This window comes from Parasteatoda tepidariorum, chromosome 10 (genome assembly GCF_982258835.1).
Source record: "Parasteatoda tepidariorum strain Cologne lab strain chromosome 10, Ptep-v5.0, whole genome shotgun sequence".
Taxonomy (NCBI): domain Eukaryota; kingdom Metazoa; phylum Arthropoda; class Arachnida; order Araneae; family Theridiidae; genus Parasteatoda; species Parasteatoda tepidariorum.
This window is the reverse complement of record NC_141764.1, coordinates 95,755,805-95,783,187: the sequence shown is the minus strand read 5'-3', so window position 1 is coordinate 95,783,187 and position 27,383 is coordinate 95,755,805. Positions and strand designations below refer to the sequence as shown.

Below are 27,383 nucleotides of genomic sequence, written 5' to 3'. Positions count from 1 at the left end.
TCATTTAAGACTGTCCTGATACAGAAATTTGCTCAGCAGACAGGATTTAAAGTGCTTTTTCTCATAGATGATAGTGTTTTACTCTTAATTAAATCCCAAAGGAATTTCTTCCATTGAAGAAAAAGCTTTGAAGTAAACTTTTTTATCTTAAGTATGATACACTTATTTAAACTGTGCATGGAGCAATGAGGTATTACAATTTTTACAGCGTGTTATATATACCTAACAGGAATGTTTAACCTTTTTTTCAACTTTTTTGCAAAATAATCTATGAAAAATATTCTAATTGATATATCAACAAATGAATACGGAAAATTGTTAAAATGAATATTGTAAGTACTAAGAAATTTTTTTTTTGAAAATATGTTAAAATAAAAAAGCCTAAAAAATTAAAAATTTGTGAATTTTTTCAGTTTTTTTTAAATTTAAAAAAAATAAACAGTTTAATTATTTTTTGAAGATAAATTATTGATTATAAGTTAAATGAGCATACAAATCATCCACAAAATGAATGATTGAACCTTTATTTAAAAAAAAATTGTTGCAAAGGTACTATACCCCTGAGCTCCCTAATGAAATGTTTCAGATTTCAGTTCATTTTGTTAAATTTAAAAATGTGAAGGTTCTTACTTATAATTCTTATTTATTGGGTCAGTTCTGCAGTTTTTCCGTTTAATTCCGTTTTAATTTTAAATTCGGTTCAGTTTTTGGAGCTTCGCTCCAATTTTTTTTCAACTTTTGAAAAGTTAATTGTGTAACGGTGTGAACGGTTGATAATTTTTTAACGTTTGATTTTTCGATTGATTCAATTCATAATTATAACGCGACGTCATTATTCTTTATATAATAACAATTCTTTTATCAATATTTCTAATGACAGGAAGTTAAACTACAATAAAAAATTTAAATTCGTAAGGAACAATAAAATGCAATGCTTGAATTTTGCAAACTTAGGGAATATTCTTATTGAATGTAGTTTTGCAGATCTACTTATTTCACTAATTAAAATCTCCATTTTCGAAATCTAAATTATACATGATCTTTATCTCGAGAAAAAGTGACGAAATAAATATTGTCGGTGCAGCTTCGCGATATATTTGTATTAAAATGAAAAATTTGTTTTCAAATCATACGAATTCTACACAAAATGCTTCATTAAGGAAGAAATATCTCCACTCTTCTCTTAAGATGAAAACCGATTGAACTTTCCAGAGTGTTTTCGAACGTCATCGCGCAATAGTTGAGAGCTAGCTCCAAAAACAACGTTTCGCGAAATTTGCCCACCGTTTCTCTACCCGAGACTGATACGAGTAACTTCGACAAGCAGAAAACATTTAACGAACAACAGGAGTGCTGTACACTACTTCTTTCCGAATTATTTTATTTACATGCAGCATAATAGTCAGATATATTTTGAAAGTACACAGTAAAGATGGATTTTAATGCTTAAATTTATAATTTATTTTCAGTGCTTATGCCACGTTTGCTAAAAAAGTTTGGTTTTAAAGTCTTTAATCCTACAATCATGAATTTTTTCAAAAGTGTAACTCTGAATATTATACAAGAAAGGAAGAGGACTGGACAGGTAATTATTAATTTGTTCATATTTATTTCATGAAATAGACCTGGAGCAACGTTTTTCAATTGATTTGTATATTCTTAAAACACTTTATTAAAATTATTGAAACTTCTTTATTATTCATTGTTAGAATTTTCATTCCGAAATTATGGTAAAATAACGGGCAGCAGCCTGTCCATTCAATTTATCATAACGCTTCCCTTAGGAAAATTTGCCATAGAGAAGCCTATGGTAATCTATGGCAACCTATGGCTACCATAGAAATTTGTATGGCAAGATACCATACGCCTATGGTTACCATAGAGATTTGTATGGCACAACACCATAAGCATATGGCTACCATAGAGATTTGTATAGCACAACCCCATAAGCCTATGGCTACCATAGAAATTTATATGGCAAGATACCATACGCCTATGGTTACCATAGAGATTTGTATGGCAAAACCACAAAAGCCTATGGCTACCATAAAGATTTGTATGGCAGTATACCATAGACTAATGGTAACCATAAGGATTTGTATGACAGTATACCATAGAGAAAAGCTGATCTAGATCTCCACCAACGAAACAACAACTTCTATGGAGTCCTCAAAAACATCTTCTAAAAGAAATAAATATCCATTATTTCACCCAGAAGTTAATTAAATTCAACATGTAAACCCACAAGGCATTCCTGGTGAGTCTTTTCCGGCCGCCGGGTGGCCAATTTTTCCATTTTTGAGTGTTTAAAATCCGATGTTCCATTGATTTAGGCTTAGTGTATCAGACCGCCATATTAACGTGTCATCCTCTACAAGTGGAATCATTCGCTAACTTTGGCTACTTATTTTAATATTTTTTCGATCTCATTCTTGGTCAAAAACATTTTATTGCAAACGCCTATGCAATTACCTATCTGAATTTATTAAGTTTTTCAATTTCCGGCTGTCTGGTACTTTTATCAGTGTTTACATTCTCATTAGTTTTTTATTTTAATTCCACTTAGGTTCTTGCAATGCTTTTTTACATTATCTTACATATGTTAGGGCTTTATATTTATATTTTGTGTTTAATTTTTGCTTGCCATTAAATTGTTTTTTTATCATGTCTTTGTGTTTTACTATTTTACAACTAATATTTCTTAAGTATCCACATATATTTGTACAATGTTCTGTTACATGTTTATACATAGCTTAAGGTCTGGTTTCTTAGGACAAGCGCCTTATCTGGGCGTCGGCGTGACGTCAACGTCACGCTGACGCCAACAAAATACTGGTTTGTTAGCTCAAGACCTGGTTTCTTAGAACTAACGCCTTATCTGGGCGTCAGCGGAAAGTTGACGTAGATCTGACGCCAAAAAAATACTTTTTTGTTAGCTCAGCGTGAGCAGTCGGTCCAACGCAGACATTATCTCTCATTGCGCATGCGTTAATAACGTAAACAAATATTTATTTTGAATTTGTATTGATTTCGTTATTGTCGACCAGTGTTTTAGAGAACAAATAATGACTTTGTTCAAGAAAAAACACATTATAGCTGAGCTAAATGAAGAGTGCTATGTTTAATGAAGAAGCTATGTTTAATGTCAAAATCAAAATCTTGGCTGATTTCAATGTGCTGTTGGATGTTGTCCGCCATTGCTTCTGTGGTTAACGTCACGCTGTAATCCAACTGCAGTTGAGTTGGACGGCAATTGAAGTTCAAGATAAGCGTTCGATGACGTATACTATCAAACTCACAAATAAACCAATCAGAGGTTAGCGCTGATTTCCAGCTGACGCCGACGTTTAGGACGACAGGCTAAGAAACCAGGCCTTTAGGGTCATCACTTAACTAGATTTGCCGGATTACTGGTTGACAATTGTTTTGCTTCAATATCATCAACTGGACAGTCCTTGGCTATATCATCTGCTGCTGTAACCAAAAATGCTTTTAAGAAATTTAATCTTTCCTTAAGTTTACAACTTTTTCGTCATAGTGATTCCCCTATACCCAATTAATTTTTATTTACTATCCCTGACCAAGTGTAAATTTGTCAATAACAATTATTAATTTTACCAATTTTAATCATGTCTTAAACATGTTTTTATTTACCAATGTTTCTATATTGTGTTCTCTTTTCTAAATGTGCTTATCACAACTCAACATAAATTTTCTGAGTTTTTTTATCCCTCATTAGTAGGGGATCAATTAATTTAGCCTGTTTTCTATTCTTAGCTTTTCATAGTCTAGTACCATCTTTTTTATCGATAAAATTTTGTTCACATGCCACCACTGGTTGCACCGTTACATATTCAGCCTTTGTCCCGTTTGATCTATTTTAAACTAATTTCGTTTCGACCACCGGCCCCACTCTTTATCTTTTGAGTTTTAATAGTATTTTATTGTTTTAGTAGTCTGTTTAATTTTTAGTTTAGTATCACATATCGAAATTTAAACAATTTTCATACTCGCTCCGACCATCGGACCGTTATTTTGCTTCGCGTTCTTTTAGGTTCCTCTAATATCTGACGCTTATCTAACTAATTATGATACCAATCAATCAAATTAATGTTTTTTGTACTCGCCCCGACCTCCGGATCCACTTTCTATTTTCTTGTTTTTACAGCTTTAACAAATATTAGTTGCCTGTACTCAATATATTTTGTTCCTAATCAACATAACCATTATTTTCCCCTTCGCTCCGACCACCGGACCCATTTTCTAGCGGTTAGTACTAACTGTTTGAAATTTATTTGAGTAAGAACCGCATACAAAAAGGATTCTGCAAGTAAAACAGGAAAAGTTTATCAAAGAAATTTTAAAAAAAAGCTTTCTGGATATATATTTATTCCACAATTATTAAGTTTTGCATTTTTAATATTATCCATTACGAAAGATTCTTGTAAGTAATTATTTTTTGACGTATGGTAAAATATCAACGAGAAATGTTGCCATAGCTGTATGGCAAAGGTGTACCATAACCTATGGAAAAATATTTCTTCATAAACTGTAGCACATCTTAGTTTTATGGCAAAAATTTGCCATATAAGAAAATGCCATAGGATATTCCTATGGGGTTTTGCCTATGGCAAAATTTTGCCATACACTTTTGCCATACACTTATGGCAAAACTTTGCCATACAAAAAAATGCCATAGGATATTCCTATGGGGTTTTGCCTATGGCAAAATTTTGCCATTCAAAAAAATGCCATAGAATATTCCTATGGGGTTTTGCCTATGGCAAAAATTTGCCATACATGTATGGCAAAATTCTGCCATACGTATATGGCAAAAATGTATGGCAAAATTTTTGCCATAGGCAAAACCCCATAGGAATATCCTATGGCATTTTTTTATGGCAAACCTATGGCAAATTTTCCTAAGGGTTACGGTAAGGAATATTTTTTATCTTTATGGGTTTGAAACCGTATGATTATAAAATTATGGATACAAAACTATACGGTTTTTTAACCATTTAGAACTAGCATGGTTTCGAAACCATAAAAATGAAATTTAACTTGGCATAACTCTTCATGTACTGAAAGGAATAAAGGAAATATTGTGGTGTCAACGTTGGGCCTCGATTCCCCGTTCTGAAGATCATGAGACTGATTAACCCTCTGGGTTATAATACGTTTTGCGATAAAATTCTGGTTGTTGAACCGTATTAGGTGAAAGCAGTTAATAAACGGTATTTCTCATGGTTAACAGCTTAATTACCATCTTATTTATGATTATTTGACTGTTTTTGCTTGAAATGGTAAAATAACAATTAGATAAATTGTTATTTAACCATTTTTCCGAGAAATTTCCAACAGTGTTGAAGAGCTTTAACAAAAATGACAATACCATCAAGCTTTGAAGCATCTTTATTTTGTTTCGCTTAAAACTATCAAGATGCAGATACTACTATTATTAATTATTTAATTTTGATAATTTTATCGTATTTCTTTAAACGTCAAACAAATAAACAAATTTCATAATTTAGGATCTCATGATCCATTATAGTGGACTAAAACAACTATTTAACCATTGCATCGATGTATTATTTCACAGTAAATATTTTCAAAAGGCTGCGTTGTTTAATACATATTTTGCAAACTTGGTAAAAACTAATTTTAGAACTTGCTTGAGAGAGAGAGAGAGAGAGAGAGAGTGCTGGGCAGGACAAAGGCTATGGTTTAATTTTTATTGCAAAGAATATTTCGTATATCAAAGAATTGCAAAGAATAGTTCGTATCTGAAATAATTCATTGAAAATACACATTAGTGTGTTATCCCTTAGGAAAATTTGCCATAGAGAAGCCTATGGTAATCTATGGCAACCTATGGCTACCATAGAAATTTGTATGGCAAGATACCATACGCCTATGGTTACCATAGAGATTTGTATGGCACAACACCATAAGCCTATGGCTACCATAGAGATTTGTATGGCACAACCCCATAAGCCTATGGCTACCATAGAAATTTATATGGCAAGATACCATACGCCTATGGTTATCATAGAGATTTGTATGGCAAAACCCCAAAAGCCTATGGCTACCATAAAGATTTGTATGGCAAAACCCCAAAAGCCTATGGCTACCATAAAGATTTGTATGGCAGTATACCATAGACTAATGGTAACCATAAGAATTTGTATGGCACGTCACCATTGGCCTATGGCAACCACAGAAATTTGTATGGCAGTATACCATAGGCCAATGGTAACCTTAAAGATTTGTATGGCAGTATACCATAGAGAAAAGCTGATCTAGATCTCCACCAACGAAACAACAACTTCTATGGAGTCCTCAAAAACATCTTCTAAAAGAAATAAATATCCATTATTTCACCCCGAAGTTAATTAAATTCAACATGTAAACCCACAAGGCATTCCTGGTGAGTCTTTTCCGGCCTCCGGGTGGCCAATTTTTCCATTTTTGAGTGTTTAAAATCCGATGTTCCATTGATTTAGGCTTAGTGTATCAGACCGCCATATTAACGTGTCATCCACTACAAGTGGAATCATTCGCTAACTTTGGCTACTTATTTTAATATTTTTTCGATCTCATTCTTGGTCAAAAACATTTTATTGCAAACGCCTATGCAATTATCTATCTGAATTTATTAAGTTTTTTAATTTCCGGCTGTCTGGTACTTTTATCAGTGTTTACATTCTCATTAGTTTTTTATTTTAATTCCACTTAGGTTCTTGCAATGCTTTTTTACATTATCTTACATATGTTAGGGTTTTATATTTATATTTTGTGTTTAATTTTTGCTTGCCATTAAATTGTTTTTTATCATGTCTTTGTGTTTTACTATTTTACAACTAATATTTTTTAAGTATCCACATATATTTGTACAATGTTCTGTTACATGTTTATACATAGCTTAGGGTCATCACTTAACTAGATTTGCTGGATTACTGGTTGACAATTGTTTTGCTTCAATATCATCAGCTGGACAGTCCCTGGCCATATCATCCCTTAGGAAAATTTGCCATAGGTTTGCCATAAAAAATGCCATAGGATATTCCTATGGGGTTTTGCCTATGGCAAAAATTTTGCCATACACTTTTGCCATAGGCAAAACCCCATAGGAATATCCTATGGCATTTTTTATATGGCAAAAATTTGCCATACGTATATGGCAAAAGTGTATGGCAAAATTTTACCATAGGCAAAACCCCATAGGAATATCCTATGGCATTTTTTATATGGCAAATTTTTGCCATAAAACTTAGATGTGCTACAGCTTATGACGAAATATTTTTCCATAGGCTATGGAACACCTTTGCCGTACAGCTATGGCAACATTTCTCGTTGATATTTTACCATACATAAAAAAATAGTTACTTACAAGAATCTTTCGCAATGAATATTAAAAATGCAAAACTTAATAATTGTAGAATAAATATATATCCAGAAATCTTTTTTTTTTAAATTTCTTTGATGAACTTCTCTTGTTTCACTTGCAGAATCCTTTCTGAATGCTGTTCTTATTCAAATAAATTTTAAATGGTTAGTACTAACCGTTAGAAAATGGGTCCGGCCATCGGAGCGAGTGGGGAAAGTATTGGTTATGTTGATTAGGAACAAAATATACTGAGTACAGGCTACCAATATTTGTTAAAACTGTAAAAAACAAGAAAATAGAAAGTGAGTCTGGAGGTCGGAGCGAGTATAAAAAACGTTCATTTGATTGATTGGTATCATAATTAGTTAGATAAGCGTCAGATATTAGAGGAACCTAAAAGAAAGCAAATTTAAATAATGGTCCGATGGTCGGAGCGAGTATGAATTTTTTTTAAATTTTGATATGTGATACTAAGCTAAAAATTAAACAGACTACTAAAACAATAAATTACTATGAAAACTCAAAAGATAAAAAGTGGGACCGGTGGTCGAAGCGAAATTAGTTTAAAATAGACCAAACGGGACAAACGCCGAATATGTAACGGTGCTACCAGTGGTGGCATGTGAACAAAATTTTATCTATAAAAAAGATGGTATTAGAAAATGAAAAGCTAAGAATAGAAAACAGGCTAAATTAGTTGATCCCCTACTAGTGAGGGATATGAAACTCAGAAAATTTATGTTGAGTTGAGCTAAGCACAGTTAGAAAAGAGAACGCAATATAGAGACATTGGTAAATACAAAACATGTTTAGGACATGATTAAAATTGGTAAAATTAATAATTGCTATTTACACTTGGTCAGGGATAGTAAATAAAAATTCATTGGGTATAGGGCATCGCTATGACGAAAAGTTGTAAGCTTAAGGAACGATTAAATTGTTAAAAGCATTTTTGGTAACAGCAGCAGATGATATGGCCAGGGACTGTCCCGTTGATAATATTGAGGCAAAATAATTGTCAACCAGTAATCCAGCAAATCTAGTTAAGTGATGACCCTAAGCTATGTATAAATATGTAACAGAACATTGCACAAATATATGTTATAATATAGTTAAATATATATAATATAGTTAAGAAATATTAGTTGTTAGATAGTAAAACACAGAGACATGATAAAAACAATTTAATGGCAAACAAAAATTAAACACAAAATAAAAATATAAAACCCTAACGTATGTAAGATAATGTAAAAAAGGATTGCAAGAACCTAAGTGGAATTAAAATCAGAAACAAATGAGAATGTAAACACTGACTTTGATATTGATATATGACAGCAATAAAATGAAATTATCACCGAACAAGTTAAAAGAATTAAAAAATTTTAATTATTAAAGAAATGATGATCTGGCTTGATCATAATTACTTAAGCGCGTTTTTCATCATGAAGATAGTTTACAAATTGCTGTGGGGAATAGAACACCATTAATAATGGAAAAGTGATGTAACTTTAAAAATTTATATAAAATCAGAGGGAGAGGATAAAATAAAAAGAAAGATGTCGTTTAATCAGAAACAGTTGGGGGAAAGAAATATAAAAAATTTAGATAAAAATATAAACAGCAAGATATTAATTAAAGTGTACAAAGTCAACAAATGGCAAAATTTAACATAGCGAAAACCTATACCAAACTTATACCATATTTTAAAAAGATTCAGATAATAAAAGTACCAGACTGCCGGAAATTAAAAACTTAATAAATTCAGAAAAATAATCGCATAGGCGTTTGCAATAAAATGTTTTTGATCAAGAATGAGATTGAAAAAATATTAAAATAAGTCGCCAAATTTAGCGAAAGATTCCACTTGAAGTGGATGACACGTTAACATGGCGGTCTGATACTCTAAGCCTAAAAGAATGGAACATTGGATTTCAAACACTCAAAAATAGGAAAATTGGCCACCCGGAACCCGGAAAAGACTCACCAGGAATGCGTTGCGGGATTACATGTTGAATTTAATTAACTTCGGGGTGAAATAATGGATATTTATTTATTTTAGAAGATGTTTTTGAGGACTCCATAGAAGTTGTTGTTTCGTTGGTGGAGATCTAGATCAGCTTTTTTCTATGGTATACTGCCATACAAATCTTTAAGGTTACCATTGGCCTATGGTATACTGCCATACGAATTTCTGTGGTTGCCATAGCCCAATGGTAACGTGCCATACAAATCCTTATGGTTACCATTGGTCTATGGTATACTGCCATACAAATCTTTATGGTAGCCATAGGCTTTTGGGGTTTTGCCATACAAATCTCTATGGTAACCATAGGCGTACGGCATCTTGCCATACAAATTTCTATGGTAGCCATAGGTTGCCATAGATTACCATAGGCTTCTCTATGGCAAATTTTCCTAAGGGATCTGCTGCTATAACCAAAAATGCTTTTAACAATTTAATCTTTCCTTAAGTTTACAACTTTTTCGTCATAGTGATTTCCTATACCCAATTAATTTTTATTTACTATCCCTGACCAAGTGTAAATTTGTCAATAACAATTATTAATTTTACCAATTTTAATCATGTCTTAAACATGTTTTGTATTTACCAATGTTTCTATATTGTGTTCTCTTTTCTAAATGTGCTTATCACAACTGAACTATTTTTTTATCCCTCATTAGTAGGGGATCAATTAATTTAGCCTGTTTTCTATTCTTAGCTTTTCATAGTCTAATACCATCTTTTTTATAGATAAAATTTTGTTCACATGCCACCACTGGTTGCACCGTTACATATTCAGCTTTTGTCCCGTTTGATCTATTTTAAACTAATTTCGCTTCGACCACCGGCCCCACTCTTTATCTTTTGAGTTTTAATAGTATTTTATTGTTTTAGTAGTCTGTTTAATTTTTAGTTTAGTATCACATATCGAAATTTAAAGAATTTTCCTACTCGCTCCGACCATCGGATCGTTATTTTGCTTCGCGTTCTTTTAGGTTCCTCTAATATCTGACGCTTATCTAACTAATTATGATACCAATCAATCAAATTAATGTTTTTTGTACTCGCTCCGACCTCCGGACCCACTTTCTATTTTCTTGTTTTTACAGCTTTAACAAATATTAGTTGCCTGTACTCAATATATTTTGTTCCTAATCAACATAACCATTATTTTCCCCACTCGCTCCGACCACCGGACCCATTTTCTAGCGGTTAGTGCTAACTGTTTGAAATTTATTTGAATAAGAACCGCATACAAAAAGGATTCTGCAAGTAAAACAGGAGAAGTTTATCAAAGAAATTTTAAAAAAAGCTTTCTGGATATATATTTATTCCACAATTATTAAGTTTTGCATTTTTAATATTATCCATTGCGAAAGATTCTTGTAAGTAATTATTTTTTGACGTATGGTAAAATATCAACGAGAAATGTTGCCATAGCTGTATGGCAAAGGTGTACCATAACCTATGGAAAAATATTTCTTCATCAACTGTAGCACATCTTAGTTTTATGGCAAAAATTTGCCATACAAAAAAATGCCATAGGATATTCCTATGGGGTTTTGCCTATGGCAAAATTTTGCCATACACATTTGCCATACACTTATGGCAAAACTTTGCCATACACTTATGGCAAAACTTTGCCATACAAAAAAATGCCATAGGATATTCCTATGGGGTTTTGCCTATGGCAAAATTTTGCCATTCAAAAAAATGCCATAGAATATTCCCATGGGCTTTTGCCTATGGCAAAAATTTGCCATACATGTATGGCAAAATTCTGCCATACGTATATGGCAAAAGTGTATGGCAAAATTTTTGCCATAGGCAAAACCCCATAGGAATATCCTATGGCATTTTTTTATGGCAAATTTTCCTAAGGGATAAAATGCTTGTTAAATGGCATTTGCTTTGTAAACTGTCTCCAAAATCTATTTCCTTTTAAATATTTATTTTTTACTGAATTTCTGGACTCTTCAACGAGACTAACTATTTTATACCGTGACAGCATATTGGCTTTAAAGGAAACCGTGTATTTAGCCAATTTTCCGAAACGTTTGCTCAGCGACCTTTTAAAAGAATGTTTCCTTTAAAAAAAGAATTGAAAAAAAAGTGTCAGCGCAAGTGTTTGAAAGCGGAAAAAGATTATTGCAATATATTAATAACCATAACAAATCAATACCTCTGGGGGTACTGATCCAGGAGTTTCCTTGTCTTCTGGATTGGTTCAAAATTGCAAGGCTGCGGAGTTGAGCATTAGTAGTCGTAAACCAATAAAATTGTGACGGCTGTTCAACGACGGTTATAAAATAAAATATATTAATATTGTAAATATATTAGTATAAGGATCTGAAATCAAAGTACAGAGCTTAAAACGAAAGTGGAAAGTAACTGAAAAAAATATCCACTTATTATAAACAAATATATCTTACCATTTTTTTTCATACAGATGTTTTTCATTGATTAACCATTTTTTTTTTGGTTGGCCATTTAGATGTAACAAACAGACCTGAATTTAAGATTAGTCAAAAAACTTCAAAACGAACAGATATGTTTTATATGTGGCATTTTTGATAACTGTAAGTCACTTTCAACTTCATATCATATAATGTCACTAGTTATTAAAACTCCATTCTCACTGTGATGTTTCGAAATTTAATGGAAAGATGCAATTATTAACATTTCTTATTACAAATATTGTTTTTTTTTTTTACTGAATTACTTGTATGGGTCGAATAATATGGCTCATCTGTTCATCGCCTATACTGAACAGTTACGTGAAAAACTCGCTTAAGCTAACAGTTTAGATATTTTTTTTCAATATTAGAAATTTCTTTGTGTTATTACCGAAATCTTTGATTAGTAAAATGCTAACATTTATTTTTCAGACTAGGAATGATTTCCTGCAGTTGCTTGTTGATTCAGCAACCCAAGTAGCAAAGGAGGAAAAGTGGGATGAGGCAGACGACCTTGCTGCCAACTATGTAGACGAATCAAAAGACCATGCAATATTTAAGACTGTTACTACAAAACGTAAGCTAGTGCGACTGTATTCGCTACAGAGTATATTTGCCCTCTAGAAATTAATAAGAGTTGCTCGAAGGAAAAGCTGACAAGTATGATTGCGTATGAAATACACCAGCGCCAACTTTAATGCATATAAAGGAGGGCAGGATAAACGCATCGTGGACTGTGTATAACTGATTAACAAGTATACGTGAGAGTATTTAAAACAAATGTAAAGTTGTGCTGAGGATGTATGTGCTAAAAACGAAATGCGCAGTAGTGTGGTTCATAGTGAGAAAAGGAATTGACACATTTCTCTACTCAGATAAAGTAATGCTACGCAGATGTCCTTGATTGTATGTCTTTGATTGATTCTAATTATTTTATTAATAGTTGCAATGGTTTCGTTGGATATATATCACGGTGTTTGCTTGCTCAAAAAATTGATATCTTTGATGTTTGTCATTTATGAAGCCTTTCACGCCATTTGTTTGCATCGAATGAGACAGGACGACCAGCATTCGCAGTTCTGCTTATCTTCTGCCACCAAAAAAAAAAACGTACTACGTCTTGCTTCTTTGTTCTTGACGCGTCTACTTTCTTTTACTTAAAACATTCGTTTTAAATGCTATTACGTGACATTTTACGAAATGTGCGGTGCAATTTTCTACCTTCTTTTATAACTTCAAGTGGCGCTGCTATCGCTGCTTAATTTTTGACATTATTATTATTATTCCTTTGAGCAATCTTCATAAAAATGTTTAATTACTTAAATATTGGCGGTGTACGAAGTATTGTAGGTGGAGGAACGCTCTTTATTTTAGTTTGGAGAAGAACCTTAGGGTAAGATATTATCATGTAGTTTGAATAGGAACTTCAAAAAATGATTTTCTCAACGCCATTTGTAAAATACGGAAAGTATAATTCCCATAAAAGAAATGGAATTATTAAACAAATAATTTACTTGGAATATATTTTGATAAATGGCAGTTTATTGGTATTTATATTGTATAACGTACTATTTTCAGTTTAAAGCTCTACACAATTTTTAAACATGAGCCATTTTTTCTGTGCATCTTGTGATAGGTAATTAACAGAAAATAGAATAATCTTTTTTAAACTTATGTGAGTTGCAACATAATTTATAATGCGTTTGAACTTTTTCTACCTTTTCCAACTATAGGCTATCACTTCTGTCCCTACCGTTCTGGTAATAAATTGGGAGAAAAAACTCAATTTTTTTGTTTTGTTCAGAAGCTGGCAGGGCGAATAACTGAAAAATCACTTTTATTAATTGATATTTCTAAAATTTTTATAACCTAGTGTTGTGCTTTTTAGAACATTTTTTATTTCTATTCTACGACTTTCTTTTTCGAAATTAATATTTAGGAAACATAGTTCTCTATTTGCTGAATTCTATGACATACATTCGATGAATATATTCAATTGATCTAAAATAAAGCGTACTAAGATTTTACGGTTTTTAGAAAATCTTTTGTCTTGTTGAATGATATAAAAATATAAACAACAAGAAAAAATACACAATAGGAATATGACTCAGTTTCAACCAGAAGTAAATGTAAGAATCTGTCTCGAATTATAAACAATTCAGTTAAATGAAGACAAAAATTACTTTCTATCAGAAAAAAGACAAAATTTTACATGTTCAATGTTTATAACATTATTTTAATTATTATTTATTATTATTTATATATTATTATTTTAATACAAACGTTTTCTCGTTGTAAAAACGTTGTTTCGAAAAAAGGAAAATCACTATTGTTAAAAGGATTCAGTATTAAAACCTATCATTTTCATTGTTCATATTTAAGCAATAAGAAAAATGCAGTATGAAAGATTGGTTATCTTAATTTGCCATATTCAAAAAAAAATTATTAGTTTATTTTAAGTATTTAATTTAAGCAAAAACAGAAATTGCAGATTTTACATTTAACATTTTCATAAAAATAATAGTTATACTATAAACGCGTTTTTCAGAGTCCTGTTTGTACAAATGCATTTTCTTTAAATTTAAATTTTCTAAGATGTCAAGGCTACTTTCTTGAATCAAACTTCATAAAAAACTCTTTTCGGGAAATTCGCAATGATTGTCGAAGTATAGTTTACGCACTTTTAACTGAAGTAACTCATAAGAACAATGTATATCAGTCTCTTTATATTTCAAAAGAAAAACTGTTTTGCAATTTTCTCAAAGTTCTTTTGTTTTGAATAATTTTTTTTTATATGGAACTGATTATTCACATTTTTAGACATAGAATTATTAACATTTTAATACTTAGAATGGGATATAAAAGGGATAAAGTTAATTTTCAATGAATTATTCTGCACTGAAATAAAAATTGTTTTTAGATTTGTCAATGGATGGGTTTTTAACTCCGTGTGCTAGAGTATTGTTACTTAGTTATGACAAAAACTTTATGGCTTGGCACACTTTTAACTCCTTACCACTTCAATGTATTGCCTACTTTAATAACTTCTTACCACTTCATGAGCAACACATTTTTCATTAACTGGTTAAACGATTAAAAAAAGATCACGATAGTTTTCAATGTTTAATCCTGTAATAAATAAAAATGATTGTTTTTAGGTATGTCTATGGATGAGCTTGTAGCTCAGTGTGTTATCTTTTTTCTGGCTGGTTATCACACCACAGCAACAACACTAGGACTCACAGCTTATTTACTAGCTATGAATCCAGACGTGCAGGAAAAAGTGTTCAAAGAAATATCAGAAGTCGTGAAGGAAACTAATGTAAGTCTCAACAATTATAAAAAATTATTTAAATTAAAAATTTTCATTCTTAATTTATGACTTACGTTCTGGTTTGCAATGAGGAATTTCAGTATGTTATACTTATAATTAATATCTGTTCCTATGATATGATTTTGAGTGACTGAGCCAGTGAGCAACCGATTAAAAAATAGTAAACAGTTTTTGATTACATAGAATGAAAATTTAAGTATGAGAAATAAATAGTTTTGAAGACTTTTGTGGAATTAAGCAATACGAAGTTTTTGGAATTTTATTACTTAGAAAGTATTCAATCGATTTGACTTAAATGAGAGGTTAGAAACTTTTATAAGAAGTTAGATTCAGTAAAACGAAATCTACATGTTTTGTTGAAAAAGTTTTAAAATAATTTCTTCCATAAAATTGACATTTTCAGATAATTTTTTGAAGAACATATTTTCAGAAATTTGGTCTTTAAAGTACAAGTCTTATTCAAGAGTGCTGGAAAAAGTCGATCATTGCTCCGATTCCTACCCACTTTGATGCAAGTTATTGGGCAAGAGAATTATTGGATATTTATTTTTTTCACTAAATTGAATAAGACAGAAACCAAGTTGATAGGAGTAAAAGCTTAGAAGTTATGAGCGTTTAAAGTATAAGCTTTTCACTTATACTTTTCTACGTAAAAAAACCTTATGGCCTTGAAACTTATTAATTCCATCAGCTTATTAATAATTTTGTTGAATTTAATGTAATGAAGTACATAATAATTCTTCATTTGTGCAGATTGCAATGTCGGACGCATAAATAGGCGAAGCAAAAAATAGCATTTTTGATGTATCAGATCTGTAGATATCTTATATATATCCAAAGATATATTTAGATTGAGATATCTCATATATTTCCAAAGAATATATATATATATATATATATATATATATATATATATATATATATATATATATATATATATATATATATATATACCGAAGAGCCATTACATTATGACAACCATCCATCTATAACAATTGGATCGCCTAGGAACAATGTTTTCATGGGGCACATTAGGACCCATAATCCTCATAGAACAATCCCTGACGTCTGTAAGCGACTTGAACATAGTTGCAGACCAGGTTCACCCATTCATGGCAACAGTTTTTCCTGCGGGGAATGGACAGAATAATGCACCATGTCGTAAGGCTCGAATCGTCATGGATTGGTTCGAGGAACATTCCAGTGACTTTCAAGTCATGTCTTGGCCCCCAAATTCACCTGACCTTAATCCAATGGAGCATTTGTGGTCCTACTTGGAAAACCAAGTTCGTGCTACCACGCTACCCCCTCGCAATGTGAGGAAATTGCAGGACCAGTTGGTGAGCGCTTGGTACCAGATACCTCAGACTACCTATCAGCACCTTGTGGAATCAATGCCACGGCGGGTGCTAGCAGTTTTGAGGGTTAAAGGTGGTCCTACATGTTATTAGCAAGGTGGTCATAATGTAATGGCTTTTCGGTGTGTGTATGTATATATATACACCCTTGTGCAAATTAATTGAAACAAACACAATAAATTCAGAAAACTAAGAGAAAATGCCATTTTATTTTAATAATAGTTTCACTTTGGATGTATTATTACAATATTAGAAAGCACTATTTTTCGGATATAATCGTGTGAGCTGATGAAGAGATTATATATTTTCCTTATTCTACTATATTTTCCGATTTTTTCATGAAATTTTAAAGTTTTTCAAACTTGTGAACATTTAAAAAAAAATATTATTTCATAATGTTTTTCCTCTCTTTTAAAAAAATCTTTAGATCTTTTTCCTTGTTTTCTCTCTCTCTGCATGCATATATACAAATATATATATATATATATATATATATATATATATATATATATATATATATATATATATATATATATATATATATATATATATATATATATATATATATATATATATATATATATATATATATATATATATATATATATATATATATATATATTAAGTAGGAACAAACCACCGTAATGTCATGTTTTGGCCTATTTGAATAAAATGATGAATAGATTTAATAATAATTTACTAAAAAAAAAGTTTGAAAAAAAAAGTTCTTTCTAAGTGGATTGCAATACTGCTTTAAATATCAGTTTCAAAACTATTTTAAATATGCATTTCACACAAAATAAATGATTATTGAAAGGAATCTAAAATTAATTTTAAAAAAAATAGCTAAATCTTGGGGGTAAAATTTCAAAATTATAAAAAACATACAAAAAATGAAAGTTCTTAATTGCATGTATGTACCTTAACATAAAACAATTAATTAAAATACACATAAAAATACATCTAAATGAATATACTCTTTCATGTTTTCTCTGAATGGATATATCTTATACAGATTTCATTATACTATGAGATTTCTTTTGACTACTGCGCTGCTGTCATAAATTTTGTCATATGATATCAAGATGGACACATACGTTGACCTGCATGTTCCTGACTGTATTATTTTTAAATATTAAGCAAATATAAATTTAAAAACTTCATTGAAATCACAGAACTACTAAGTCAAAAGAAAAAATATTATTTTCAGAATAACTAAATTATATAATATTTAAAATATTATCGTTTTCGAGCACGTGGATTTCGTGTCAGTTTTCGAAAATCACTTTTATTTTTTTGCAATTCTACCCTAATAACTTAGATGTAATCCATCTCTTGGGATCCTCATATATATATATATATATATATATATATATATATATATATATATATATATATATATATATATATATATATATATATATATATATATATATATATATATATATATATATATATATATATATATATTGCTTGCAATAGAAGTTTGTTTTTTAAAACATTAAAATTTCCCTAAATCAAGATTGAAATATTATTTACTTTTGGTTATATAATTACTTGGACAATTTTTTTTTGGTAAAAATTAATTTAAATAAAAGCCGAGAGTAGACAATATTTTATGAATCAGTTTGTCTTACACATTTTCTAGGATATTTTTCAAGTTTGTAACAATTCTATTTCATTTTTAGGGTGAATTAAAATACGAATCTGTTCAAAAAATGAAGTATCTTGACAATGTTGTATCTGAAGTACTCAGAATTTATTCTCCTGGTGTTAGGTAGATACATTTTTGTGTTCAAATTTCCGAAATAATCGTATAACTCTAATAGTATTGCTGGAATATCAGTTAATATTTTTGATTTCTAGTCGTTAAAACAGTTAATTTACGTATCAGTAACGATAATTTATTTCCGCTTTATTTTCTCTTTCACAAGTTTCTTATTCTTATTTTATGTATTACCTGTAAAAATGGTTGAAAAAAAAAAAGAAAAATGACTTCCCACCTAATGAATAAGAATCATAATTAATAAGTATAAAAATAAATGATTTAAAAAGTTTTGAATATTGAATGTTTTAGTCGAATTTAGATTGCTAGTTATTAAGAATCCATGCACATTAAAATAAAAGTTGTGTGCCCCGTATAATCTGCTATCAGGTTGTAATGAAGTTAAACACTTAGGCACGGAGAAGGTGAGTGTTGACATTACAACATTCTACTCTGAACCGTACAAACGGGATGTGGAAAAACGAAAATTACAGTAAAATTACGGTCAAAATGGATTTTACGATAAAATATATTTTATGGATGATGCACCCAAAGTGCCAGTACTATATCGTAATTTAACAATTCCGGAACACGCAACAATTAACTCTCAAAACAAGTTATCGGAAAGTGATGAAAATTAGGTTAACACAAGTTAGTCGGGATAAATAACGTCCATTTTTTTCTGTCAAATAATACTATCTGTAGTTAGTTTCCACCAGCAATTCAAGTAGGTTTTAATGATTTCAGAATTATTCATTGTCCTTCTTTTTCTTATTATAATATTCTCTTATTTTTCTTTATTTACATATTAATTTGAAATCCTGAAAATATTTACCTTTCGACATAGTTTTTGAAAAGAATATAAGGAGCACTTCGTGTCCTTACATTTAGCTTTCCTTACTCTCAATTATTCTAATAAGGATATTTTGTTTTACTTTGCTTCAGTTTACGATACATTTTTTTTTTTCAGATTGGAAAGAACTGCAGACACCGATTATAAACTAGGTGATACTGGATTGACTATTCCGAAGGGAATGGTTGTCGGCATCCCAGTCTATGCTATGCATAAAGATCCTAAGTTTTTCCCAAATCCTGAAAAATTTGATCCGGACAGGTAAGCAATGCCTATTTTATCTATTGAATATCTATGTTATAGGCTAATGCTTGACTAGTGTTTTTCAACTGGAATATATAGTCTTCAGCATTTTCTAATCTGTCTGACATTTTTAGGTTTATTGAAATCGGTTTATATGCTTTTTTGATGATTTAGAAATATGCGAAAAACTACACAGTTCAAATGAATCTCATCAAGAACCCTAAATTTATTGCCTCAAGAAGCAATGAAGGATGTATTTTCTAGTTTTAAAAGTATGTGGGCTGGCAACAATGAGCCTAAACATTGTCAAGCTGATGAGAAAATCTAATGGACTTTTCTAATAAGTCTGGAGAGTTGCAAGATAGCAGAGGCCGTTTGCGAAATCCCGAATGATTCAAACAGCTTGCGACATCTATATATTATCATGTGACATGATGAGGAGTCTGTCAAATAATTTCGAAAAACTAAATTATTTTTTTTTAACTTGACGAAAAGTTTAAAATTAAAAACTAATTCTGAAAATAAATCACAGACTTGAATTGTTCTCTTTTCACCTAAGAGTAATATTTAAGGCAATTTCCTTTTATTTCATTCTTTTTAGGTAAACAATAATTTTCGATAAAAGTTTACAAGCGTTAAAACGATTGGGAGCAATATAATTTTAAGCCACATTTTCGAATTGTAATAGAGAGCTTTTCGGTAAGAAAAGAAAAAAAAAACCTGACTCTCTTTCAACAGTATAATGTTTCTGTGTATTATGCTGACATCTGGTGAAAATTCTAAAAGCTTGCAAAATACCTACTATGTGGTTACAATATTAACGAAAAACTTGGTTTACAAATATCACACTTGGAAAAACAAACTCTTGGAACACTTGGAACTTGGCCGGCCTAGAGCAGCAATACTTCATATGGTAAAATAACATCTAAATAAGCTGTTATTCAACCATTTTTTCCGAGAAATTTCTAATAGCGTAATATTTATTTTATGTACTTAGATATTAGAGCTAATGTAAATACAGGTTTTCTTTTGAATTTTGGTTTAGAAATTTACTTCAGAAATCCGTTACATTATCATTTTAATCGTAAGTATTTCAATTACAGATTTAGTTTAGAAGAAAGAGAGAAGCAAGTTCCATATTCATATCTTCCCTTTGGTGCTGGGCCCAGGAACTGTGTTGGAATGCGATTCGCCCTTTTGGAATTGAAAGTTTGCTTAATCTACACATTCAGTGCCTTCCAAGCTCAGAGATGTTCCAAAACACAGGTATATCTACAATGTGCTTTAAAATTACTTGGTATAGTTCAAAAATGAATTTGAAAGATATTATTGCGTACTAGTATGTTTTTCGAGAAAAACAATCTTTTTCAATCTTCATTCGTAATGTTAAATAATCTATAGTGAATAAATTCTTGCAATTTTAACATTCTTTCACAGATTTTTCTTTTTATTTCCTTTTTTGTGTAAGAAAAGGATAATGATAGTCTTAAGGAATTTCTGAACAAGATCAAGACATTTAAGAGAAACAGTTAACTATTGTTGCATTCTATATAACTTAAATTGTAGTGTGATAAATGTTTTTCGCATTTATTCAGATACTAAGTTTCAAAGTTTGTTTACAGCGAAGAATTATAATTTTTTTTTCAAAAGGGCAGTACATTTTTAACCGGGGTCCGTTTTAAAGTGTGTGTCAGTTTTTTGTATTAAAATAATATACTATTCGATTTCAAGAAAGAAGACCAATATAGTTCTGGTCTACTAAGTAAAGTTAAAAGATGCATAAAAATAGCTAAGATTCTATACGTGAAACGGAGATTAATTAAACTTTAGAAGAAATTGCAGCTTAGACCGAATTTTTGTTAATATTCAGTTTGTATTTTCGCTTAGAAAGAAAAAAAACATGTTATAAAATCCATAAGGAAGCTTAAAAAATTAAGGCATCAGAAACTCATGATCTACATTGTAGTTAATTTGTAGATCCATAATGTCGTAAAAGATGGAAATGACAAGAATAGCTGAGCTATCAATGGAATAAATTGTAAAAGGTAGTAATTAATATTTAATAATTGCTGATAAGAAGCAGACCTAATTCAGAGTTTACGACTATCACTATTTAATTCCGCAGTCTTGTAATTTTGAACCCAATTCAGGAGAAAATGTAGCTCCTGGATCAAGCAAAGAGACAAACTAGCCTTCGTGGGGGAAATTTTGATGGAGCTAACATGCATTTGCGACACATGGAGAGGAAATCCTCTGAAACCTCCCATAGTAAGCCAAACGACAAGGGGATTCTAACCCATAATCTCTCTACCAGCAGAAAATTTTACGGTAGCATTGTGATCGGGGAGAAACGGGAACAGAATTCTTATTAACCAGTTACCACCGGGATTCAAACATGGGACACTTCATTTAGAAGGGAACGCTCTTTCCCCTGAGTTACCGTGGGTCCAAGACAGTATCTTAAAACCAGCGTTGAACAGCCGACCCAATTTTGAGTTTATGATTATTAGTGTTCACCACTGTAGACTTGAAATTTTGAACCCAACCCAGGAAACTAGGGAATTCCTGGATCTCAAGTATTGGGACAAACTAGCTTTCGTAAAAGTTTTTCTGATGGAACTATACTACATTTGCGTGGCATGGAGAAGAAAATCTTCCATGGTTAACCAGGCAACAAGGGGTTTTAACTCATGATCCATTTATTAATGAGAATATTTTGCATCAGCAGGGTGGTCTACGTGTTCCGGATGCAAAATTCGTACCATTGCTGGGATTCAAACCAAAGCCACCTCATTACGAGGATAACTCTCTATCCCCTGAGTCACTGAGGCTCGCAAGATAGTATTTCATTTCATTTTATTTTATAACTGTCGTTGAGCAGCCAACCCAATTTTTAGTTTACGACTACTTATGCCGTACCCTTGTAAATTTGAACCCACTCCAGAGGACAAGGGAACTCCTGGATCAAATATTGGGAGAACTTTGTCTTCCTGGAGGACTTTTTGATGTAACTAACGTCACATGGAGAAGAAAGCCACCGTAACCTCCCACTGTTAGCCTGACAGCAAGGGGACTCCAACCCATGATCCTTCAACCACTGAGGATATTTTACGTCAGCAATGTGGTCGTTGCGAGCCGGGTGCGAAATTCGTATCGAATAACCATCGCTGGGATTCGAACCCGGTTCACCTCATTGGAAGGAGAACTCTCAATCACTTGATAGTATCTTAGAAAAAAATGATTGAAGATTAAAATCTCTTATATACCATTACAGTGCTCTACTTTTGTGATTGCGTTACCTACTTGAAAATGTTCGACTATTGCCATAGATCGCAAAATCAACGAATATTCAAAAACTTAAAGTTAGGATTGTTAGGTCTGTAACTTCAAACAAAAAACGTAATTTATTGAAGAAAAAATAAGTTAAAAATAAATGTCTCTTACTTTTAAAAAGATGTCTTCTGATTGTTTAGTACGTTTATTCAAAGAAAGTGATTATATTCGAACAATTTGAGATATTTTATCAAAACTGGTTCTAAGCACAATCTGTTACTAAATCTATTATTCATGGCATGAGTGTGTCGCAAAATTAAGAAATTATTTTTCTACGTGGAAAATTTTTTTTTTTGCTTTATTATTGAATGTAAAGTAAGTTTGGCCTGCTTTGAAAGTCTCTTTGATGATTTTGGTCAAGAAAACACGTGATCAATACTAAGCTTAAAAACAGGTTTTAAACATAAAAATACAGTTTTTTTTATAGACAACAGAACTTTTTGTTGTTTCTAACATCCTTTATGAGTTTACTAAGTATAAGCGCAGTATTTTGAACTTTCAAAGCATATCGTCCTTTCTACTATTTCAACATGAACGAGCTTATTCTAGAGTTTATTTTCAAATATATTTGTTGATTCAGTTTTTGTCTGTGCAATAACTTTCTGTTCTGTGCTCGAATGTTCGGTTGTGTGCAATATACTTTAATCAGTATTTTTGTTTCAGGTACCTATACAATTTAGGAACGCAGGTGGACTTTTGTCACCAAAACCAATTGAATTAATCATGGAACCTCGTACCAATTGCCCTCTGAAATCTTAAGATTCAACAATGCAAGTCATGGTTTTAATTGCGCGACCTTCACACGAAATTCTGCTCATTTATATCATTTATTGAAATAATATGGTTATTAATAAAATAAATATATTTTTGTTGTATTTTCGTAGTTTTTTAATTTTAAAATTCTACAAAATAATAATTGTATTATTTTAAAAAGCTTTGAAATATAATAACTCTCTTATTAAAAAACTATTTTGAGTTCGATTTGATACCTACTCTTGATTAATTTTAACTTTTCGATAATTTTAATAATGAATAATTGAATATCAATTAAGAATTGTATATTCCATCTAGTGTTAAGTTCTGGAGCACTTCAAAACTTAACAGCGTTTCAGTTGTCATTATCTGATTTTGTAATCTCTGTGTTATCAGTGACGTAATGTATCCACAGTTCCAAAGATAGAATTGATAGGAATACGAAATCAAATTTTAGACAATAACACTTCTCTGATGAAGTTCTTGTTCCTGTGCAATATTGGGGTCGACTATATTTGAGGGTGCCCCTTGATTCCGGCCAAGTTCTGATCGCGGTTGATCGCTAAGCTAGGCGATATTAAAACCCAATGATGATTCAGATTGGTTTAGATTTTAGCGTTTTTTTTAAATGTTTAACGGTGTATGTAATTTCAGAGGTTCGTTACTTCTACGTTGGATACCGGCTGTTAAGGTTACTTTTGCTACTGGTCCTAAAAATGACTACAGTAAATAAGATAAATCTTAAGTTTCTGTACTATTTGAATAACAATGGAAAAACAAGCAATGATTGACTGGTATATGAATGAAAGTTTAATTAGTAATAGATATAAATGTCCTGTTTGTGGGAGTTGTTTCTTTTCTCCCTTTCTTTCTATGCTTACTCCATTAATTTTTGCTTCGATTCAAAATGCATTTTATTGCGTTTATTAATTTTGTTTATATTGGGTCCATTGCAATTTTATAAAGTTTTGGCAGATGTTTTGTTGAAATTTTCCAATGTTTTATTGAAATACCATTGTGTTTTGGCAGCCATTTCTGTTACCACGGTGTTCCGTGCAAATAGGAATTGCGCCAAACATAAATCGTCAATTTTGCCAAGGGGCACCCTCAAGTATATTTTTACCCAATATTGTTGTTGCAAACGATTCTAAAAACTTATCAAGCTTGTAGGGTTTATAAATATTAAAGATTGAGTTTGAAATTATTAAATAAAATACGAAGAATTCACTGAGACAAAACATTTATTATAAATAAAACAGGTAAGAACTAACGACAATCACAAAACACAAACGTTCCATGAAAATTATAAACAAACCAACTGATGCCACTCACAGCTATTAGAAATAAAATAAATAATCCCGCGGTGGCCAAGAGTATCATTACAAATACCTTTATATCTATTTTAAAAGTATTGTATGTACTTTTTATTCATCATCCTTTCTTATTGCGTTTTTGAATTTGATTATTATTTCAATTTTAAACTGAGAGTTGCATTTCTTTATTATATAATTTAATATGTGTCCCGCAGTGGACTGATCGTTAAGACGCGGTTCCCAGCAGATCACCGAAGTCAAGCGTCACTGGCTACGGTCAGTGTGCGGGTGGGTGACCACTTGGATCAGCCTGCGTAGGGACCGAGGGTGTGCGGTATGGGTCCTCGCTAAACTGTTCTACCGTAAAGTGCTCGACTTCGCGTGCAGGTCGTCGGGCTACCGAAGCGGGGGTGCCATCCCCTCTGCAGAGGATCAAAATTGCGATGGCATGTCTTCGGATCATCCTCAGGGATGTTTCCCAGACCGTCGCCAATAGCCCATTGTGCAGCTTTAGAGCGACGTAAATGAACAACAACAATAATTTAATATGTAGATATTATTTTATAACGCAACATTTTATGATGCATATATTAGTATTGGTATCTATTAATAATTTTTTAAAAATTTTTAATCAGTAAATAAGTATTTTTAACATAAGCTTCGTGTAAAACTGTGTCCAGTCAATATTTGAATATCTGTCAATATCTGCTCACACTATTACTAAATAATTTCTTGGGTGAAAAAACATATTTCCTACTCACGAGGGACTAGTGACTAAAAATTATTTTTCACCAAGCAAATGAAAAATGATTGTAGCAATCGTTGTAGTTGGCGCGTGAAGTTAGCTGATGCAAGGCCTCCTAATGTAATAATTTTTTTAAACTATAAATTTAAAAATAAATCCCATCTTATAAGCTCCATGATGCAACAATATATGTATCCAAGAAGAGCCGGGATAGCGTGGTTGGCAGGGCGTTAGACCCATGTCCATAAGAACGTCATTTCAATCCCCATCACGGGAGCCCAAGGCAACAAAATGGTGACTGATACAAGCTAAATTTGTCGGGATAAAGAAGTCTTCCAAGTTCTAACAAATCAATACCTCTGAGGGTTCTGGATAGGAGATTTGTCGTCCTCTTGTTCAGGTCTGAATAATGATCTCCGGATGTATAGATGGTGTGCGAAGGTGTCCTCTCTGTAAACCGGGCTGAGACGTATGTGTGTGGCAGAAGTCAAATTCTTGACCGTAAATGGCAACACAGGAAAAAAAAGAAGTGCATTTTTCTGCCTCTAGAAAGGCCTGCTAACATTGACTAATGGCATAAAACAACAACAACCTATGTATCCAAAAGAAGATAAGATATGTTTCAGGTTACGTATCAATAAAAAAGAGTAAAGTGCATAAAGCATAAGTAATGACACAAAAACGGAAATACCTACCACGCTGGGAAAATTTCCGGACCAAATTACGGCATAAAGTACCGGTACTTTTAGTGCAATATCCCAGTAAAATCCATTTCGTAAAATGTTATACCGTAATTTTTACAGTTATATATCTTTAATTGAAGTGATTCAGTGATTTTACGATAAAAACTACGGAAAATGGATTTGACGGTTAAAGTACCATTTTGAGTGCCGGTATTTTTTTACTGGAATTTGATGCGGAATATTTTACAGTGTATAGATTTGGTTTTATAAATTTGAACCTTCTTCAGGGTTGAAACATAGAAGGATAGAATAAAATAAGGGGATAAGAACCTTCCTCGACGCTAAGGAATTAAATTGAAGATTATTTTCTTAATTTCTTAGTTATTAACTTATTGACAAAACATAAAATTAAAAAAAATATTCAGTCTTTGCCATGGATTTGGATTTTCGAGTGTCTTAAATTATTTGATTTTATTATTGCGTCAAATTTGAAATGAATATTGTATTGAAATGAACAGTATATGTATTCGAATGAATGATATGATTTCCTATTTTCATTTAAAAAATTGAATAAATTTTAATATTTTTTATTTCTTGGTATTTTTTTCATTATTTCCAATGCCCACCTATGTTAACATTTCGTCAACTCAGGCATTTTACAGGGTAGATTCGTTGGCCACTCTTTCAGGGGCACCCTATTAGTTGGGCCAGCGTTTCTCCCACAGTAAGCACACATACTACAGAGAATGAAAGAACATTCATGCCTTGCCCGGGATTCAAATCCAGAACCATTTCAATGACAGGCCAGTTTCCTGACCCCTACTCAATCCGGTCGGAAATTATTCAAAATTCAATTGTTTTTTTTTAAAGAATATCAAGATTGATATCTTTAAAAAATTGTTTATCCAAAAATCCATCTTGATCATTTCTTTATTTAACTTTTATCTAACTTTCAAACTTTAACACAAATTTTTTATCCAAAAACGTTATCTGCCAAAAGGAAAAAAAAACATTCACTAATATTTCTATTTATGAGTATTCTTATTTTTTTTCACCTTTTGTTTCAACGGTGATATCAAATTTTGTTATCAATTCACATATCAACTATGCCTTTCTAAACTGTCATGCAATAGTCTGTTTACGTTTCAAGGTTTATTG

The 27,383-nt window shown here is 31.5% G+C and overlaps 2 protein-coding genes across 2 annotated transcripts in view; both read left to right on the top strand.

The window, feature by feature from the left end:
- The window catches only part of LOC107442059 (cytochrome P450 3A8), a 40,096-nt gene extending 16,490 nt beyond the window's left edge, over positions 1–23,606 (top strand). Inside the window, exons 9-15 of the mRNA XM_021145839.4 lie at positions 1,470–1,585; positions 12,278–12,422; positions 15,004–15,167; positions 18,226–18,314; positions 19,273–19,416; positions 20,502–20,664; positions 23,395–23,606. Coding sequence (XP_021001498.2) covers positions 1,470–1,585; positions 12,278–12,422; positions 15,004–15,167; positions 18,226–18,314; positions 19,273–19,416; positions 20,502–20,664; positions 23,395–23,490 — 917 coding nt within the window. The 3' untranslated portion in view covers positions 23,491–23,606. The remainder of the gene's footprint in view (positions 1–1,469; positions 1,586–12,277; positions 12,423–15,003; positions 15,168–18,225; positions 18,315–19,272; positions 19,417–20,501; positions 20,665–23,394) is intronic.
- LOC139426240 (cytochrome P450 3A21) overlaps positions 1–27,383 on the top strand; it is a 75,098-nt gene that overhangs the window by 16,476 nt on the left and 31,239 nt on the right. The window lies entirely within an intron of this gene.